Genomic DNA, 21,969 nt, shown 5'->3' on the forward strand with positions numbered 1-21,969 from the left:
GTTTGGTCTCTATGGTTACATTTTGGGCCTGTGACACCGAAGCAGTATTGGAAAATCAGGAACACAATCAGCAAGAGGGAAATTTGAGAGGCTATATTGTTTCATGGACATATAACATTGGAAACCTATGAATATGAATGTGTGTTTTCTTGCAATTGTAGTATATTCCAAGCATGGGCTGCCAAACAGGGCCATTGAGGGCAGCCTCAATAACATATCTGAACTATTGATACACAGTACTTTTCTCGTAATTTGTTGTGTACAGAGTTTCTGCTCAGACTTACCCTTGCTGTACCAGAGTGCAGTGGCTCAGAGCACATTCTACACTCCACTGGCAGTCACAGTCTTTTGCTAGATGAGACAGAGGGAGAGCTATTTTAAGATCTGAGTTAATTAATTTGACTTTTAATGGGAGATTCTTAATTACCATGCATTACGATGAGAGTGGGGTGGGACTTCATGGATGAAAAGTTACTTTACACTAGGCACCAGCCTTACCTGCATGCGAGTGCACACACACAAGCAAAGCTTCGCCCCTGTTTTGAAAATTGTCATCAGCACAATTTTCACATGTGTTCGAACATAATTAAATGTGAGCATTCAAACGTGGCTCATTCAGTGAATCCATGCAGCAGTTACATAATAAGTTGTAATGTAATATGGTGTGCATGGCAAGGCAGTAAAGAAAAATGATCCTATGATCCAAGCTCCTAAAGCTGACTGTTAAATTACTAATAAGAGATTCTGGGTTGCCTGATAAGAGTAGGCTAAATCAAGGAAAAATATTTTAGGCCTTATAATGATAATACGACGTTATGTCTTCACACACACACACACACACTTACTAGAAGAAGCTGGACAGCCAAACTAAATCTCTCACTAGACGATTGTTAAAACCAGAAGGAAGTCTCAAAAGGCCTCTGGTTGTCTGGTCTCAAACCCTTTTTCAATTCTCATACTTTCCTTCGTGTTCCTGCCTTTATTTGTAATTGCACCCTCGCCTGATGTAAAGGTCAGTTTTTTCGCATTTCCAATTTGAGCTTCTTATGTTAATGGCACAGTTATCTCAATTAGTGTGGTCCAGTCTGGCCATCTGCTGAGTGGATCTTTCTCTCACACACACACACACACACACACACACACACACACACACACACACACACACACACGTATATCACCTAAGTGAAATTGACCATAAGACAAGAAAGCCACTTAACCAGGTCAAATCAACCCCAAAACATCATCAGTCTCAGGCCTGTTCGCTGTATAAGCGCCCCTCCTAGCGGCGAACGACTGAATTGATTTAGGGAAAAAAAATCGACTTTTAAAACTCTCGTTTTTTAAATCGAACACGCTCGCTTCCCTCATTTCTGTCAAGTCTAATAACTTGTTCCCCCCCCCCCCCCCACTTGCAAACAAAGCGAGGAAGCCTGTGAAGCTCATCCAAGGACCTAGGTTGGTGAGGGTAGGGGGTTCAATTAGACTCTTAATAGTTTATTTTTATGCGTGAATTCGTCTTGGCAATAGCTGATCCACTGTAGAAAAGACTGGTAGCATAAAAAAAAAAATCATCGCGGCAACAGTTAAAATTCAAGAAGACAATAAATACAAAAGATACAAAACGCGTTCGACGCACCAGGCACATCACATTAAAGGCGGAGAGTGGAGTATTAGACTCGGCACATCGTTTTTGTATCAATGGGACCACGGGTTCCTTTCGGTTCACACGTCCACGTCCATGTAGTTACATCCGCGTACGTCTACCCGGACCGAGACGCTCCGCGGATCGCTCCTCAGACCCCCACGACCAAAACAACGGACCACGCGTGCCTCCCCCCCCGCAGCGACGACGTCACAACAGGCCCGCCCCCCCCTCCTCCTCCTCCTCCCAGGCGGAAGTGACGTCAGCGCCCGGGCCGTCCATGTTATTATTATTGTTGTTTTGGTCGGTAGCTCTGGGATGAGACGGGGCTGGAGAGCCGTCGGGCTCCGAGACAAAACCGCTTCGCCGTCGCCGTCGTCGTCGTCGTCGTCGCCGAGGACCCGGGGAACGGAGGAGGCTCCTCGCCGGCGGCTGGGGCAGAGCGGCCTGCGCGGCTCCCGTCCCCACTCCCCCTCCGCCGCGAGCGGACTGAAACGACGCGGCGCTGGTCCAGCGGCTCCGGCCCGAGACTGGAGCCCGCGAGGCGGCACAGAGCCGCAGACATGAACGGCATCACCAAGGGCCGCTTCGAGGTACGATGGAGGGAGTGGAGGAGGGTGGGAATTCAGCCAACAAGTGCTGTTGTTGTTGTTGTTGTTGTTGTTGTTTTTTTTTTTTTTTTTTTCCTCAACTCAACACGGGAGTCATCGGCGGGTTTTGCGTGTGTACGTGCGCGTCTGGTCGTGCACGGGTCTAATTTTACATGCGGGGAGGGAGCGGAGGCTTTTGTTGGTCAAGGGTAATCCGAAATCCTGTTATTGTCCAGCCGCACCAGCTGACAGCTCCAACATGGAGGGCTGTGGCTGAGGCCACCGAGCTGTCTGCTGCTGGGACCCCGAGGTTACTGGGTTTGTTGGGGTTTTTTTTTGGGGGGGGGGGGGTGGGGAGGTGACACTACCAGTAATGACAGCTATTCTTGTAAATGCATTGACATGTCAGTGTTTCATTTTATTAAACGGGCCCAGCGTTTTGGGGTTTTACACCAGCGATTCCTAACCTTTTTTTCATATCAAGGACCCTCAATTTGATACACATTTGGCCATGGACCACTCATTTGACTAAGATTTTGTCTTATAACAGTGAAACTAAACAGTTATTATTGTTCATTCTCAATCATATAAATGAAATAACGGTGATGTTTAACTATTCATCGTTCTGCTGGGGACCCCCCTGGAACCTCTTGAAGGACCCCACGCTGATAACCACCGATATTGCACTGCATAGACACAAGAATTCAGTGTAACAGTGATGGGGCCCTTACTGTCATGAGATACAATGGGTCCAATATTCTCCCCTTGTCCAATAAATGAACAAACCATTGTCTTTTCTCTCATGACCTTTCCCCCCTTTGCTGTTTTGGTTTGATACAGTGGAAGGCTGTACATATATCCTTCCATGACATTTTGAGAATCCATTATAGGACTCATAGCCTTAACCCCAGCAGAGTCTTGTGGTACAATCATCTTCATGTGTCATACTAGCTTGTGAAAACTTTAGCCCTCTCCTTTTCACCTCGCTGACGGTTAGCCTGCTTCTGTTGTTTATGTTAATGCAGCATACACATAATTGAGATTCTTTGGTGTTCGATGGCACTTGAGTTTCTCTTGAGTGTTCAGCCACTGCGAAGCTTGTAAATAGTGACAAGTGCATGGATATAAGAGTGTCTGAGTGACTTTTGAGTGTTTGTGTATGTATGTGAGAGAGGCAAGGCAATATTAAAGAGAAAATGGAGGGTGGTACTAGCGCAACAATGTGAACTGTGTGTGTTTATGTTTCTCTGTCTTCCTGTGTAGGCCTATGTGCAAGAATGGGTGAATCAGAGAAAAAGGAGGGCAATAGTAGTGCAATAGTGCATTGCCATCTCTGTGGATTTCTGAGTGTAGCTTCGTAAGCCTCTTAGAGAGAGAGAGAGAGAGAGAGAGAGAGAGAGAGAGAGAGAGAGAGAGAGAGAGAGAGAGAGAGAGAGAGAGAGAGAGAGAGAGAGAGAGAGAGAGAATGCTTACATTTCAAATTCCTAGTTGATGTTATATTGTTTGGCCAAAAAATTAGCTGCAGTAATGGATAAAAAAAAAAAAAAAAACTAATTTGACATTGCAAATGTCAAATTCCACTCTGCTCGAGTCATGTAGGCGCAAAAACTGTTTTGTCTTTTCATGTGTAAATCTACCGCTGCAGATCGTGTTGGAATGTGGCTTGTGGTGTGATTTTGGAGAGAAACTCCCTGCTTGGGAATGCGGTACTGACGGCATGAGGACGCTGGGGTCCAGGATACACAGAGGACTTGAGGTGGCAGCCCTTTAATGAATCAAGTGGAGTGAAGTTGGCTTGGCCCTTTTGGCCTGATAGGGTTGTCCTAGGCGAGACTCTTTGAACCCAGGGATTATTAGCCGTAATATTTACAGAAATAAAAATCTGATCATATCATGTCATCATTTTCTTTGTTTCTTCATATCCTCCCTTTGATGCATTTGACACTTATATTGCGCCTAACCTGCAGTTCATACTTCCCGTGCTGGTTTAATTGCAGTTGGTGGTCATGTCAACAATATGGCTGCCAATTCAGTTTTTTTGTGAATCTCTATCTCTAGGTCTATTGAGAAATGTACTGCTCTGCTGCAGCTTCTCACTGGGCTTGTGTGCAGTACAATGGGGCACGCGTTTAAGCTTTAAAAAATGTTAAATCTCCCTTTTGAAAACTTGGAACATGTTTTGAATAACAATACCACATTTTATTTAGAACAAATATTTGCAATTGCCACAGTACATCAAGCATAACGTTGGCTTCATCAGTTTGCCAGCAGGAAGTGACGCAACTTTATTTAGTTTCTAATCTGTTATGTATGAGACTAACCACAAAAAACTTGATAAAATGCACTGTTTCCAGACATTTCCTTTTCGGTATAACAGGTAAAGACTGTCTGACCATATTGTGAGATTTACATTTTCAAAAATTAGATTTCTTGTTTTTACTTGCACCCTTGTGTTTTTTAACACTTGCACCATTAGCCTGCATTTAAACACAGTGAGAAGCTGCAGCAGAGTGGTAAGGTTCTCAATAGTAAAGCGTTGAGTGAGGTTGTGCTTGGAACCCAACATATTGATGAGGCCTGGGTTGAAAAATTAAGAACCTATGTTTTTAAAAGCCTTCTGAAGTGTTTTATTCATCCCATTGTTTAAGAGTGTGACAGAGAACGTGTCCCCATCATGCACGGTGCTTGTTTCGTTACATAAGGCAACAGAGTAAAATAAAATAACCTACTCCTAAAATAAAAACACAACATTTTGGTGCACTGATCACGGGGGTACCATTGCTGGTGAGCCATGGGCACAGTCGATACCGCCAGAGAGGGAGCGATCGAGGCGCAGAGGCCGGATTATTAAAAATGATATAGTTATGTTACAATGATATATTGAAGGGGACAATGCTCTGTTTTTCCCAGGAAGGCGGGGCTGGACCCCCCCCCCACTGTTATCCCCCCCCCTTGGAACCAACGGTAGTTGGGTAGTCATGTAAGGGTCAAGTGTCAAGTCACTTTTAATTCACATACTTCTTCATGTCGTATGCCCGTTCATGAGAGGCTTTATTCATAATAGTTGCTACAAAGGCCACAGAAGAAAATCTATACAATGATCCCAAATATCATGGGTCAACATACACATCATGTACACAACAAACCTGCATAATTTATTTATTTTCTATTCAATAAACATGTGTCCAGGGCTAAATAGGTCTAGATGGGCATTCCAGTCTGTATTGTGTTTTGAGCAGTTAACATTCTAACCAGCTTGGATGAATGATTCCCTGGGCGGCGATGTTCCACTTCCCTGCTGCCCTGCCCTGATCTTTCCTTCCCAAATACGTGCTTTGCCACCCTGGCTACCCTGGCTACCCTGGCTACCCTGGCTACCCTGGCTACCCTTGCCATGTACAGCCAGTCTGGAGCTCACACACAATCCAAATCAACCTTTGGTCTCAACTTGTCTTAATTTTCTGTCCTATATTTTCTATATTTTCTATATTTGTATTTATTTATTTATTTATTTATTTATTGTGTGTGTGTGTGTGTGTGTGTGTGTGTGTGTGTGTGTGTGTGTGTGTGTGTGTGTGAGTGTGTGTGTGTGTGTGTGTGTGTGTGTGTGTGTGTGTGTGTGTGTGTGTGTGTGTGTGTGTGTGTGTGTGAAGCAAAGAGGGGTCCCCTCATTAGAGGGCAGCCAAGATTCTGTAAAGAAAGAAGTGTATCACTCGTCTCACAGCCTCCCGGAGAACGTGGGTGTTTGCTGTAATTTAAATTCATACCGGGAGCTCACCTGATCGAGAATGTTCTGTCCGTGTTCCTCAAGCACAGAGGTGTATGTGTGTGTGTGTGTGTGTGTGTGTGTGTGTGTGTGTGTGTGTGTGTGTGTGTGTGTGTGTGTGTGTCCCACTCAGCAGATGGCCAGACTGGACCAGACGACCACACTAATTGAGATAACTGTGCTATTAAAATCAGAAGCGCAAATTGGAATGTGATTCTGGCTAGTTTGTTAGCACAACTATATAGTACTCTCATCAATAAGAGCGAGACAACCAAAATGCCTCTTTCATTAATAAAAAAAAAAAAGCCAACTTTCACATTTCTAAATGGCTGAATTAAAATTGAAATAATCCACAAATCAATTATATAGGTCGGTGCCAGGATGCAGATATTGTCTGGGGTGGTGATGTTGATCATAATTCTCTCTCTTATGTTTGGGGTTCTGTGACCATGGCAACGCTGATTTCACTTATCTGTTGCAGCCACTGCGGGCACAAATAGCACAGGCACGCCATGCTAATGTTGCTCTCCTGATGTCTCAGCAGGTGTTCTCCAACAGCGATGAAGCCCCCATTAACAAGAAGCTCCCGAAAGAGCTGCTGCTTAGGTAAGGTCAGCGGCAACCAAACCCCCCCCCCCCCCCCCCCCACACACACACACACACACACACACACACACACACACACACGCATCATAAAACACACACACCACACACCACAACCCTGGGGCAAGGCGGCTAGGTCAGGGTTGCTAATCAGGTGTGTGTGTGTGTGTGTGTGTGTGTGTGTGTGTGTGTGTGTGTGTGTGTGTGTGTGTGTGTGTGTGTGTGTGTGTGTGTGTGTGTGTGTGTGTGTGTGTGAGAAATTAATTGCTACTAAGTATGTGACCTGCACACCACTGTTTTTCCCCCCACTGAGTTTGTATGTGTGTTTATAGAAGAAGGTAGACGATGGAACACTTATGGGGCTGATGCAAACTGCACGCCTGTGTACGTGCGCTATAAATAGCCCGTCTTTGCTGGTGGGGAATTCCGCAGTGCTCTGCTATCCTGCTGCTCCAGCTGTGCCCAACAGAATTTAACCAGTGTGCCCATAATCACACACACACACACACACACACACACACACACACACACACACACACACACACACACAGTGGTTGTACATGGCAACACATGACCTCCAGTCACATGTATTATTTTTGAGACACTTGCACAACACCAGCTGTGCTGAAGACTCTTTGCACTTCCCGACAAAGAACCATATTAAGCGTCGTAGCTAAACGTCAGTTTCAAAAAGCTCGGTGTGGGCTGCCCTGACCCAAAAAAGTGTGAATATATATTTCTTCGTTTTCTTTAGCATTTGGTGCAATGTGAGCAGCTGTTGGCCCTATGAGTGCAGGATAAAAGTTAAGTCTACAGTGTTTTGACTGACAGAGGGACCTCGCAGCTGAGTCTCAGAGCCTTCCTGCTCAGTGTTGCTGACTCAGCACCCCCCCCCCCAAAAAAAAAATAGATCATATTGTTGTTATTGATCATATTGTTATCATAGCCACCTCAGCACCACGCTCTTCTTCTGACCGTGTTCGGGGGGCCAGGTGTGCATTCTGACAAGATTCGTATTGTGTTGGGTTAAAATTATCCAATTATGCACCGTGTCAGAAGAGTGTGTTTGAGGGCTTTTATTGCTCTCTTCAGAAGAGGTTTTCATTCGGCGCCAACGTGAGGATCGTGCACATCTTGTAGCTCTCGCGACCTGCTCTCACGACCCCAAAACCTAGAAGTTAGCTCTGTCATGCACCCGCCGCCCAGCTGAAAGAGAGCCAAGGAAGAGACGGGTTTCATAGCCTCGTTAATAGTAGAGTCACACTCCGGCTGTGTATTACATCTTAAACGGCCTCATGGGACTTGATTTGTTAGTTTCCTGCGTGTGCGAGAGCCAACACATGATCAGTTAAGATCTTCTCTCCGACGTAACAGAACACGCAGAGTGTGTGTGTGTGCGGGTGCGCGTGTGCACGCAAACAATCGATGAGCAACAACAAAGTCATTACTGTACGCGCACACCAGAAGCGACATGCAGTGACGAAGCGGCCGGGAGTCATTCAGTTGCAATGGGAGGTGGCAACAAGAAGCGAAGGAGAGCAACGTGACGCGATCTCGGAGACTTGGCGACGGGAGAAATTTGGGTTAAACTTAATGCCAATAAGTTGTGACGCAGTGCATCGAAAACATATTTCCGCTGGTCCGTCAGCTCAGAAACCCTCAACAGCCCCTTGACTTCCTACAAAATGTTTTTTCCCAAAATGGCGGGAAAGCTCAGGTAGTTGGGATCCCTGGAGAGGTTTATTACATGATGCACTGTAAAAGTTTAAATGTGAAAGTCCAAGTTCGATCTCTGTCGAGGTTAAGTTCTCATGGAGACGTCTCCAAGACTGACAATGCCCCTATACTTCCATGTAGTTTGATTAAAAGCCCTTTCCATGTACAGTATGATGTCATATAGCACAAATCTCATGGTCGGAAAACATGTGCATATATTTTAAGAAGTTCATCTGACAGGTATATAGAAAAGTAGATAATTTAGACTGTATGTGCATTTACACATTTACACATAGCCACAAAGAGAAAGACAGAAGGTTGCTATTTTTTGTTATTGTATTAAATTTTTTTTATCATTAATTTAAGATTGCAAGAGAAAATGGAAAAATCTTACGGACACATACAGAAGGGAGAGATAAAGAGGAGCAGAGACCTATTCATTTGTGTAAAAAGTAGCAAAAGTTGAAGTTCAAGAGATTATTTGTCACCTACATATACATAGTCATACACATAAGCAGTGAAAGGTCATGACACCTGGTGATTCCGCACAATAAGCTCTAAAAATACCAAAATGTGCATAATAGCTCCCTTTTAAATGTTATATTCTATTTATATTTATAAATAAATATGAAAATAACCATGTCACTTAAAAAATAAATATAGAGGTACTCCTCACTAAATGACCTTCCTGTTTAACGACCGTTAAGACTTAAGACCAGCTCTCTGACCAGTCTGTATTGTATACATCGTATACCGCAGCGTCTCAGCATCAAGAATCTCATCGCGCATCACCCTTTATATACTATATACACTATATACACTGTCTATACCATATACACTATATACACTATCTATACTATATACACTATATATACTATATACACTGTATACATCTCATCTCGTCACCGTTCTCAGTCTCAGTTCTGTTCACGCCGTCTGTCAGTATTCACTACACTAGCGTTCACAATGGCCACGCGCCCTTACCGTGAAATAACTCGGCTCCTCGCTTATCGACCGATTCACTAAACGACCTGGTTGTAGGAGCGGAACTCAGTCGTTAAGTGAGGAGTACCTGTATTTGCAGACAGCATCCCAATAAACGTATGCAGCTGTGTGCACATGAATCCATTTATACGCCGCTTCAGCAACTACTCAGCGACGAGTTGAACAGGAACGCCCACAAGCGACAGCGATCACTTCTGGTGTGAGCGTGCAGCGGCAGCTCTTCGGTGATGGAGCGATCACAAGCAATAAAATCACTTCTGGTGTGAGCATACGGTTATCAGCCGAAGGAATGATCACCCGTAACCTAATTGTTCAGACTCTCCAGTGGTCTCTGATTGTGTGTGTGTGTGTGTGTGTGTGTGTGTGTGTGTGTGTGTGTGTGTGTGTGTGTGTGTGTGTGTGTGTGTGTGTGTGTGTGTGTGTGTGTGTGTGTGTGTGTGTGTGTGTGTGTGTGTGTGTCATTGTTTATTCTAATCAAACGCTCTCTCACTCTGGAGCTGGGTATAGATTATTCAAACATGTCCCAACATGCCCAATGTAGTAAACACACACACACACACACACACACACACAGAGCCATTGTCTGCATCTATATGAAGAAAACAATGGCCCTCTCCTGTTTCCTGGGGCTGAATGGACATTCCAGTCAGAACCCGAGCTGCACTTGAGGCTTTGGCACGGTGACAGTTCTCTGAACGAGTGACATTTTGGCGTATGATGGCCGCGCTAAATCACAGCCACTTTAACAAGCACTGAACGGAGACAGGTACTTTATCACGAGGGCCGGTCGAGAGCTCCCGCATACGTTATAGGGTGTACGCTTTCAGTGTGTATGTGTCCCAGTCTGTCGGTGGCCTTGCTCGTCTGAATGCCAGAGATTGCTCATTGACAGATTAATGGATGGAGCTGCATGCCCTGCTGCACGGTTGCACAGAGACCGGCCTTTCCTCTACTACCCGGCAAGGATAGAACAATAGATGCATCGTCTGTGCATCACACTGAGGAACATGATCAGATTAAAGCAGCACTATGTAACTTTTATTTGGTGCATCTACAATCTCAGAGTGCAATCGCATTTTTACACCACTGTCGTGAAACTCGGTCCGGTGTCCAAAATCATTTATTTAACCAGACAATTTTGAGCCTTATCGGTCACATTTCACCAACATGTCTATGTTACAAATGCAAATATAATATACACAGCTCACTGGCTCACGCCGCAGCTCGGGGTGAGCTGCAGGGAGAGAGGACGCGGAGATCATCCCCCTGCTACCGGTTGAGGTACCAGATGTGCTCGGTCTGGCAGATCAGCTCACACATGCGAGTCGGAGGATGAAACAAACCCTGTGGCACAATGAAAGTGAGGGCCTGCGCGTGCCGTCTGAGGAGCGCACACGCCGGGCGCAACACTGGCCCGTCTCATGTGTGCCGTTGGGGAGATGGAGCGGCTACATTTTTGTATGAGCATTATATGAGAGGACAATTTGACCGGCAAGTTTATCCAAACAGCCAAACATCAAAGCAGTGACTTAGTTCTGTAAAGCATAACGCACTTTTACTGCATTTTAATGTCACAGTTCAAGGAAAATGCAGGTCTTTTGGTTTTACCTAAACCCAGAGGGATTGGCACCCGAATGGGCTAAATTTGCTGAACAACGTGGTCGTGACTGCCCCGCTCTACTTCGTGTTGCCACCTGGTGCTCTATGTGGTCGATAGACTGTAGGCTGCGATGCGTGATCCGCTGTGCGTTTCTCTAAACAAAACTAATAAAAATTGTTTGTTTTTTTTATAGAAGATGTATTAATTTATTTTCCGACGTTGACATGAAACAAAAAATCCCTGCATGCGGTGTACCAGTGCCGTGTCTGTGTCCCCCATAAGCTTGGGGAGCGGCAACAGAAAGTCGGAACAAACTTAAAAAATTTAAATAAAATTTCACCTTTATTTAGTCCTTGGGGATACATTGAGGGGTAAACCCTCATTTTCAATGATGCCGAGATCACATTAGGCAGAAAAAAACCACAAATAACAAAAGTTTAAAAAAAAACTAAAGTCAAGAAGACAACAAGAACACGAGCATCAACATTGGTTAAAACAATTACAATCTCAAACAGTGAGATTTGTAAGCATATTTCTCAAATGTCCCAATGTTTTCAAGGAATCAATATTTAAAGTGCATTGTAGGTTATTCCCTGAGTCCAGCGCGGTCCATTTAAAAGCTGTCGTTCCCAGTTCGGAGTTGACCTGTGGAACATCTTGTATATACCAGTCCTGAGAGCCGGTTTGATAAGCTCCTACAGTGAGGCGTAATAGTGAAGTCATGTCAATTGGTAATTTTTTTAGGAGCGCATTGTAAATAAATATATACCAGGGTTGATCTCATGTCGCAAAGAGAGAGGCCCAGCTATCTTTTTCATAAAGAGAACAATGATGTAGGTATCACCAGAAATAAGTCTAAGCAGAGTGATATGTAGCGTCTAAGGGCTTAAGGCTGGTAACAGCAGCAGGTCTATAGATTACATCACCATCATTCAAGACACAAACAACAATTCAACATTTTTTTCTCTACTAAACATGGGAAAGCAGGGTCTATTTCGATAAAGAAAGCCACGTTTCCGCTGCAGCTTTTCAACCTCTTTATCAATATGAACTTTAAAAGTGAGTTTATATAGATATATAAACATATATATATAATTTTACAGTATTCAACAAAGTTCATGATCGATAAGTGCGTCTTGAAGAGCATTAAATGAAAGTTGCAGATTGTCAATAGCCAATTGTATGGAGTCATCCCAACAATATAAGATAGTGTCATCTACGTACAGATGGACACTACAGGTATTCAAAGACTAGACAATATCATCGATATAAATTGTGAAAAGTACCGGTCCTAAAGTCTAACCCTGAAGGACACCTTTTATTATTTATAGAAATTGCAGATTGAACATTAGCCGCATGCATCCCATGCATTGCTGTCTATCAGAGAGGTCATTTTTGAACCATCTATAAGCACTCGGGTCACAGCCAATACTTAGCAGTCTATGTAATAGCAGGGAATGATCAACTGTATCTAAGGCTTTTGATGGTGGATGAATAGAGCAGCACAATGCTTCTTTTTATCCGCTGCTGTCACAATATCACTTGAAAAGTAAGATGTTGCAGAGATGCTAAGCAGAGAAATTAGGCCTTGTATATCTAGAAGAAGTCAAGATTCTCAAATTTGTTCAGAAACAGATTTTGGTGCACTCATAAGGTGAAATCAGTGAAAGTTTACAGACTAAATACAATTGAACCTGGACTAAAGATCAAATCACATTGACTCACAGAACCCGGAACTTGTGCTTAAACCCATTGGCTCAAAGAACTAGGGGCTTCAGGAGGGTGGCTCCACGCACAAAATACAGCCCATTTTGGAACAGGATTGTATAGAGGCATGTTAGAGTGGCTAAAATGCATAATGTGAGTGGTATTTTCAGTAAAATACAAAACATGTTTTGGAGACCTCAGAGACCTTTTATTAACTTGTCGAAAAGGAGCATAATAGTTCCCCTTCAAGTTTCCTTTCTCAGGAACAATCAATGCACGGAGACAAACTCATTCTATCCTTTCTCGCTTCATGTCTCCTTCTACAGAATATTCTCCTACCTGGATGTGGTGACACTCTGCAGGTGTGCCCAGGTGTCCAAGGTAAGCACAACTGCAAACTCACCACTGGGGGAAAAAATAAAAAAACTAAACTCAGTAATTTTCTATTTTAGATTTTCTTCTCACACTTAATTTTGTCCCAGTGATCCGCTGGTTATAATTTTTCCCACTTTGTTAAGCGGTTTCTTTCTCTATGGGGGGAGAGCGGTGCGGCTTCACCGTGCTCTCGTAAAGAACGTAATCAAAACCCTCAGTTCACTACAGCATGCAAAACAGTTTGCAAAAATGAGCCAGGACTTGTCGAGTCCCCTTCCATGTAAAAGCATTTGTCTCAGTGTTGTTACATGCTCACTCCCACGGGTCACACGTGCGAGAAAGCAGCGTTTAGAGCTTTCGCTGCATTCTACCAGTACGCATTCTACTGCTCTCCTCTTTCTAGTCCATTTGTCTCCATGTACAATCTATTAAAACTGGACCTATTTTTTATTGACTGTTCTTTCTTTCTTTCTTTCCTTCCACCAATCCATCCATCTGTCTTACATTGTTTCTTTCTTTCGTCAGGCATGGAATGTCCTGGCCCTGGATGGCAGTAACTGGCAGAAGATTGACCTCTTCAACTTTCAAACAGACATTGAGGTGAGGTGTGTGTGTGTGTGTGTGTGTGTGTGTGTGTGTGTGTGTGTGTCGAAGAGCATTATCAGGCCTCCTGACCAGAGCTTAGTGCCTGTGTCTGTGACATCACCGCTGATCCTCTGTCCTTGTTGTAGCCCTGCTCATATTAGTCTCTCTCTCTCTCAGGGGCGGGTGGTGGAGAACATCTCCAAGCGTTGCGGGGGCTTTCTGAGGCAGCTGAGTCTGAGAGGCTGTCTGAGCGTTGGAGATGCATCCATGAAGTGAGACGGTCTTTATTGCTCGGCTGCACACTCGCATCACGAGTGTTATTCCTTTTCTGAGTTTTAGAATAAATGCTGCTTGGTTTAGTCGCTCGCCCCTTTTTTTCCTCCTCCTCTGTGATTATGTTAAAATCACCTGCAAACTCCATTCACTGCTCAACTTGTGATGAACGGATGCTGATGTAATTTGGTCTTATTTTAGAAGAGTTAAATAACCATTATAAAAGACCATTAGTGGAGGCCATGTAACACTTTTAGGTGAAACCTTGACGTTTCATGTGGTCCTCTGTAAGATGAAAGGACTCCCGGTGGTATCAGTAATAATTGTTGGATAATTTACAGCCAGATGTAAATATATTCACTGCTGGGGACATAAAAAATGGCTAATTCACTAACTAACTGGATATTTAAGTCTCTCTTAATCATTAAAAATGTAAACTTGGAGGAGTTGTCATTCATGGAACAACAATTATGACGCCAGAGTGACTGACTTTTCTCTCCGTCTCGCCAGGACCTTCTCGCAGAACTGCAGGAATATCGAGGTGCTGAACCTGAACGGCTGCACAAAGATCACAGACAGCACCTGCCTTAGCCTCAGCAAGTTCTGCTCCAAGCTCAAGCAGCTGGACCTCACCTCCTGCGTATCCGTCACCAACCACTCCCTCAAGGCGGTCAGGTAGCGCCGTCCACATTTGTTGAATATTCTGAAATTCCTACCCTTTCCAAGCCTGTGGACGTTGTGTGTGATATCTCTGCGTGTGTGCCCAGCGACGGCTGCCGGATGCTGGAAATGCTGAACCTGTCGTGGTGCGACCAGATCACACGAGATGGAATCGAGGCGCTGGCCAGAGGTTGTGCTGGCTTGCGAGCGCTGTTCCTCAGAGGCTGCACACAGGTACTGTTGGTGTTTACTCCACAACACAGAACACACACACATACACACACTCACCTATCAGTACTAAGTGTGACTGACAAAGTTTGGGAAAAAGAAAAGAGTGCATTCTTATACGTCTGGTCTTAGTTCAGGGAAATAATTGAACATTCCCTTAGCTCCCCTTCAGTTAAATATTTTTTTCTTAAATATCATCATTATTACTAGTGATAGTACCATATACAGTATAGTATCAATTGTATTGGTGTTTGTACGATCATAATTGCCATGATTTTCCTCTACTATACTGCTGTCACACGGCTGCCACATACAGTTTACCTTTTGTACTTTACTTTAACATTGTCAGGTCAGATCTTAACACTTTAACTGTCACCAGTAGAATAGTGCTACTCCCTGCTAACCTCTCTTTATTGATATCTACATATATTTTATTTCATTTTATTTTTTATCTGTTATTTGACTGGCATCTGAGTTTCCACCTGGGGATCAATCTTATCTTATCTTGTCTTGGGTTGTGTTGTGTTGTCTTGTCTTGTCTTAATTCAGTTGGATGATGGGGCCTTGAAACACCTGCAGAAACACTGCCCAGAACTCACCACCATCAACATACAGTCTTGCACGGTGAGACAAAAGATCGTGTGTGCGTGCGTGTGTGAAGTGCGTGCGTGCGTGTGTAGGAGGGGACATTGAATGAGTGAGGGAGTGAGTCAAGTGCAGAATGAGTAAGAGTGCAAGAAATGTGAAAAGCCTGCATGCCGTCGTGATCCATAACATGGGGCTCGTGTCATCGGCAGCAAATTACGGACGACGGCCTAGTGAGCCTGTGTCGTGGCTGCCCCAAACTGCAGATCCTCTGTGTGTCCGGCTGCAGCAACATCACCGATGCCTCCCTCACCGCGCTGGGGCTCAACTGTCCCCGACTCAAGTGAGAAAACACAGATGCACACCATGCGACAGGCGCACACACACACACACACACACACACACACACACACACACCCACTTACACCTGTTTGCCCCACGCTGGTAGCTGACGTCGGCCTGGCTAAACAGAAACTCAACACCTTCGCCGGTCGGTGCGACTCGGTTTCCAGGGGAAGGAGACAGGCACATTCACTGTATTTCCCATCGGATCTGCAAGTCACTGCGACTTAATTTCAATTCATCTCCTTTCATAACCCTAGAATGCATACAATGGGTCAAAAATGACCCAGATGATTGTTTTCCTGCATCATTTTTGAAACAAAACAACGGTACTGTAGTCATCTTTCATTCCAGGAACTGCTTAATTTCAGTGCCTTGGATGATGTGAATTCATTGTTTCTCAATTAGTTTAATTCAATATCACAAACATGCATTCTATGGTTAAAACAGTGGAATGATCAATACAGGGTTTGTAAAGTCTGACTAATACATATGATATTTGTTAGAGAAGTTTCTTTCCTCCATTTTTGAGCTTTCAAAACTTTTTATGCCAGAACCCACACAAGCCTACATGTTGGTGTACAACCCACCTAATATAATTAACTAAAGAGCAATAAACATCTGAAAGAATATATAAAGAATAAAGTAGATTTAATAAAGTATATATATTTTTTATGTTCATCATTATATTGGATTTGTTAGTGTTGTTAGAGTCTGGTGTCTAAATATTTTAAAGTCTCATTTGAATTATACGTTTTGCTCAACCGGGTCTCCCAGTGAGCCTCCCCGCACTGAGGGTGACTCTGATCCTCCCTTCCCCCTCCCCAGGTGCTATTACTGGTTGATGATCGTTGATTAATTGCTATAAAAAAACGACGACCAAGAAAAACAATGACCCACAACTACACTGTCTGCAGCTGCTATGCTGACCCACATCTCACACGTGTGTGTGTTTTTAGGATTCTGGAGGCAGCCCGATGCTCCCACGTGACAGATGCTGGGTTCACTGTGTTAGCCAGGGTCAGTTTCTCTCTCCCTGCATTTGATCTGTGAAAATTTTCTCTCTCTTTTTCTATTCAATTTTTAAATGTATACATATTTCAATTATATAAATTTTCTTTCCTTGCAGAATTGTCACGAGCTTGAAAAAATGGACTTAGAAGAATGTATTTTGGTAAGATAGTCTGTGCCTTTTTTATTTGCAGCACTTGTTTAATTCTGCTGTAAGCTGGGTACCTGGCTGTTTGACTGTTTACCTATTTACCATAAATTAAAACAAAATATCTATTGGGTATGAATGTGAATGGGTGGACAGTGATGGAGTTGGTCTTCTCCCCCCTCAGGTAACTGATAACACCCTGGTTCAACTCTCTATTCACTGCCCCCGCCTGCAAGCGCTGGTAGGCATTCATGTCTATCCATCCATCTATCCATCTTTCCATCTATCTATCTATCTTTCTTTATCTCTATCTTTCTTTCTTTATCTCTCCTTCTGCCTATTTGTTCACTTGTGTATCTTTGCCGGGTCAGTCCTTGTCCCACTGTGAGCTGATCACAGACGACGGCATCAGAGCCCTGAGCAGTAGTGCCTGCGGTCAAGAGCGCCTCACGGTGGTGGAGCTGGACAACTGCCCCCTGATCACCGACGTTACTCTGGAGCACCTGAAGAGCTGCCACCGCCTGGAGCGCATCGAGCTCTACGACTGCCAGCAGGTCACCAGGGCCGGCATCAAACGCATCCGGGTCAGTTTTCTTCTCCTTTTCTGTCCTCTCTTTCTCTTCTGCCAACAGTAAGTGCCTTTCTGTCAGTGTTAGAAGAAATGAGAAGAAAAATTGAGGAGACTATTTTGACTATCTACTCGTGTTTGTTTGACACTAGCAGTGACTGCTATCGGAACGGTTGGTTTATAGCTGCCAAAAATGGAGGGAAAAATGTTAAAATTTAGTTTGAAAATGATTTCAGTGTTATAAACAACATCACTAAAAGTCCTGAGCAAAAAGTCAAACTAAGATATATACCGCAAGCACAACTATTCGTGCCGACAACGGCTTACTGTTTAAAATGATATTCTGACACTCCGTCGTCAACACATAGTTTGATGTGTGTCCGCCACATTTTTATTAATTTTTTTTTTTTAACCTGTGCTGTCCGCAGGCTTGGCATACAACACAGGGTATTTGTATGCCATTGCATCCAAGACAGAGTTAATCTGCCAGTGGATTTCAAATTCCCAACCTGCAATGCCTTTTATTAATCATCAAGAACTGCTTGCAATAACTCTGTCCTGTGGGCGACCTGTGGAATGACAAGAGCACAGCTTTTTTTTTATACAAGACCACCACCAATCCCCCTCTATGGAGAACGATCTTACCATGTTTTCATCTATCATCATTACTCCCCCAAGAGGGGGAGGGAGAATCACCACAGGTGAGACAGATAGACATAGAGACAAACAACAATATGTACTTGACAAAAAATAAACATAGAAACATCAGACGATAATAACATGATTAATTAAGTCGACAAAAATTGGAACTGCAATTATGGCATGTGGCCTCTTCCTGCGATAGCTATGGCAGTAAAGGAGAGAAAGGGAGAAGGAGTGTGTGTGTGTGTGTGTGTGTGTGTGTGTGTGTGTGTGTGTGTGTGTGTGCGTGTGCGTGTGTGCGCGGGCGTAGTGCACATGCATTAATGTGGCCTCTTCCTGCAATAGCTATGGCAGTAAAGGAGAGAAAGGGGGAATGTGTGTGGTGTGTGTGGTGTGTGTGGTGTGTGCCCACCTGTAAATGCACAGGACTTGTCCCAATTAGTTCTGCTGTATGAACTATACAACTATATTGTACCGCCTCCAAGCAGTGGAAAAGGCTACACATGACCCCGAGGTGCACAAACCAGGCCCAGACAGCAAGAAGCGACCCTGTACCCCTGAGGCGCACACATACATCTGCGGGTATGCGCTATGGCGGGGCAAAGGCGAGTCCCGCCATAGCGCAACCGGCGAGATGCCACAGCCGGCCACAAGCCCCGAGCGCTCACCGATGTAGCCAAGTGAGCATGGCGCGGGGCACCCAAACATCAACCCACCCCGCCATCCCCTGTGGACAGCCAGATATGCGGCCCTTCCATGTCCGCCGGTACCTGCCACAGAGAAAGCCGCGCGGTGGGAGTAGGGCCAACCGCCACCTTCTGCACCGCATCCCACATCCATTACGACGAGCAGCCACCACGGGGCCCTGGAAAGCACCCGGTGGCGCTCTCCGCAGACCCGCCGGGTCACAGCAGGCCGGAAAACCAATGACAAACCTGTCAATCTTATCTGTGGGGCAAGCCCACAGCTGGCCTGGTCACACCCTGGCCAACCACACCCCCACACGACCCAGCAGCGCCCTGCCACCCCGGAAACACAGTCCTCACTGTATGTTGTTTGTGTATGCAGTTAATATGGTGTGGGGAGGGGGGTGTGAGCCATCCAAGCATATCAAACCAAAGTCATCCGTACCATTCCTGCCCCACAGACCCTGGTCTGGTGGTGTATTGTTTTGAGTAAGATTTATGTGGGTGTGTACTGTATATGTTCTACGCTAGTATCAGTGGTATGTATTAAAATTGCAGGACGGTCGTGAAGCACGCCAAGGCAGGTGCGTGACGGGCAAATTGCAGCCGCCCGCCCCATCCCTACCCACATAGGTTGCACCCCACCCGTCCTGCAAACGCTAGGCATACTGTAAGGCTGCTGTGCTGAGTTTGTCATCTGAAGCCGCTGCCCACCAGGGGTCGTGTTTTCATTCCGTTACTGAGCTCCGCGATTGATTTAAATGACTTTGGGCAGAGCCAACGGGGCCTAGAGTGCGTCAATTGTGTACGGGGCCTTGGGGGTAAGAAATAATGAGAGATAAATCTATGAATCGCACAGGGTTGTATTTCATTCTCTGTGCTGCCTATAGTAGTATTGATTAGCGCTTCTCTCCCTCTCGCAGGCTCACCTTCCAGAGATCAAGGTCCACGCCTACTTTGCACCGGTGACACCCCCTCCCTCAGTGCACGGAGGGGGCCAGCGCCTGTGTCGCTGCTGCATCATCCTCTGACAGTGGAGGGCCAGGGGGGGGCACCTCTGTCTGCAGGTCCTTCTGCTCTGAACTGGGTACAGGGGGGTGGGGACGGAGGGGTGGGGACGGGGGTTGGGGGTTGGGGGGTGGGGGGGCTGGACCCAATCACTGCTCCTGATCGCTGATCAATACACAGACTGATGGCCACTGATCGCTGATCAATCGAACCCTTCCCCTATTCTCCCTTCTCATGCTCACCCATAATTTGCGGCAGCCTACTGTTTTGGTTTGGGGGTCGGGGTTGTTACGGGGTGTGGGTCATGGAGATGAATGAACAGGTGGAAGGATGGATGTTCTGTCGATCTCTTTCTATTTGTTTAGCCACCTTGTTTCTACGCCTCCCCACCCCACCCCACCCCCCCTTTATGCTTAGGAGACTGGAAAGTGGGAGAAGCAGCAATCTCTCCTGTAGTCGAGGAGTCAAGCAAAGTGTGGGCGGCTTCTGGACAATGGCACTACTTACAATACATCATGTTCAAACTACAAAAAGAAAAAAAAAAAAAAAAAGGATGACGTTATCATTTTGGAGCGCAGTTCACTTTCTGTGGAGCATCATCTCAACGCCTCTGCGTGAACATTGTGTCATTCTGCTTCGGCCGACGGACTTACAGCACCGTAGAAGAGAGAGCCTTGTTGTGGGAAATGCAGTTATTTTGGATGTAAGCACTCAAGATGAAATATCCCCCTTTGGTATGGTCTGCTCCCCCTTCTGACACGGAGGACATAGAAACAAGAAGTGGAGAATAGGACATGACATTTTTGTGTATCGGAGATTCTTTGACCTTTTGATTCTGTTTGTACAGAGAATGTTTTGCAATAGCAAAAAAAAAAAAAAATACAATATTGGCACCTCACTTGAGACTGAAGTAGGCCGACAACAATTGATTTTTATTTTCTCTTTTTTTTTCAGTGCTTATTGTAATTGTCAAATGCTTATTTGTCCTGGGAGGGAGATTTGTGTATCTCTGCTCTCTTTAAAAAAAAAAAAAAATGAAAAAGAAAGAAAAACAAAACTGTTTCTCTTCGACAGAAATGGACTGCATCTGTCAGAATCTCACCATCTGATGGCATCATGTCAACTGTGATCACGAGGATGTTGGAAATGGCAGCATGTGGTAATATTGTCTAAAGGCCCTGTTTAGAACCTGTCAGTAGCCCTGTGCACTCGCCCCTACTTGGCCACTAAGCCCCTATTTACCTGTTGGATTATTCTAACGGCACAGACCTGTCAGCTGGACTTGGCAGCACGAATTAACCCAGGCAACACATCTCTTGCACATTTGGATGTAGAAATGACTTGAATTTATGTCTTCATTTGACAGCAACACCTATTTGAATTGGCATTGATCAGTGCTTTTGTTTTTTGGGGGGTGGTGGTTTAGCTTCAAATGAATTTATTTGCTTAATTTGCACAGAATAGTTGTAATTAAAAACCTGGGTTGGGGGGGGGGAAGCATTTGTAAATAGTAATGTCCTTGGTGAATATAGCGACAAGTATTATAAAGTTGAGACAATCAAAGGATGTCAAAATGGTATAGAGTCCTGTGATTGACAACGGATCGGATACAACCTCAAAACACATTTTTAAGCAGCCTAAGGAAACATGAAGAATTATAAAAAAAAATACTATTTGACTAAGAATATGCTACTGTATAATTCCTATGCATTTTCTCGTGCAATTCTCACACTGTTCCAACATATGGCAGCGAAAGATCTGAACTGACTTAATTCAACATATGCTCCTTAGACACTTAATAACATTTGAATACATTTTCATGACAATGATGTGAAAAATGTATGCCTTGCCAAATGTTTAAGTGTAGACTCATGGCCTCAAAAATGCCGCCCTTGTGAAAACAGTAAAACCTAGCAAACTGAACTCCGTACAAAGTTATTAGTCACCATTCCTGGATATAATGAAGTCAATGAATCACAAACAAGTGCTAGGTGGAAAGTCCCTTAAGATTTCCATGGAGGACTTGCACAGGACTACAGCTCAGGTTGAAACAAAGAGCGGGCAGCCAGATAATGTATTGAACTCAAATGCTGAGACCCAGAGCTGACTGGATTGTCTGTTATTCTAATGCCCTCTCATCGACTGTTTAAACAGGGGTTTTATGTTAAAGAAAATAAATGAATAAATAAATGCGAAAGTGAATAAATAAAGGTATCTAATTGTAAATGT

At 44.6% G+C, this 21,969-nt stretch overlaps 1 protein-coding gene across 1 annotated transcript; it reads left to right on the forward strand.

The window, feature by feature from the left end:
• The first annotated feature begins 1,935 nt into the window (after positions 1-1,935).
• Positions 1,936-21,959, forward strand: fbxl2 (F-box and leucine-rich repeat protein 2). The gene is made up of 15 exons (XM_080010024.1): positions 1,936-2,235; positions 6,543-6,604; positions 12,956-13,010; positions 13,530-13,604; positions 13,767-13,861; positions 14,373-14,537; positions 14,630-14,756; positions 15,300-15,374; positions 15,548-15,678; positions 16,637-16,697; positions 16,807-16,851; positions 17,021-17,077; positions 17,208-17,420; positions 19,656-19,819; positions 20,158-21,959. Exons 1-14 carry the CDS (start codon positions 2,206-2,208, stop codon positions 19,761-19,763), a joined length of 1,299 nt encoding a protein of 432 aa, XP_079866150.1. The 5' UTR covers positions 1,936-2,205; the 3' UTR covers positions 19,764-19,819; positions 20,158-21,959.
• The last annotated feature ends 10 nt before the right edge of the window (positions 21,960-21,969 follow it).

The sequence above is a fragment of the Zeus faber genome, assembly GCF_960531495.2.
Source record: "Zeus faber genome assembly, chromosome: 1".
Taxonomy (NCBI): domain Eukaryota; kingdom Metazoa; phylum Chordata; class Actinopteri; order Zeiformes; family Zeidae; genus Zeus; species Zeus faber.

Bases quoted from the DNA above. Each gene is read 5' to 3' on its own strand.
- fbxl2 (XM_080010024.1), top strand. From the start codon at position 2,206: ATGAACGGCATCACCAAGGGCCGCTTCGAG. The intron at 13,011-13,529 runs GTAAGCACAACT...TTCTTTCGTCAG, and splicing joins GGTGTGCCCAGGTGTCCAAG to GCATGGAATGTCCTGGCCCT. The intron at 13,605-13,766 runs GTGAGGTGTGTG...TCTCTCTCTCAG, and splicing joins ACTTTCAAACAGACATTGAG to GGGCGGGTGGTGGAGAACAT.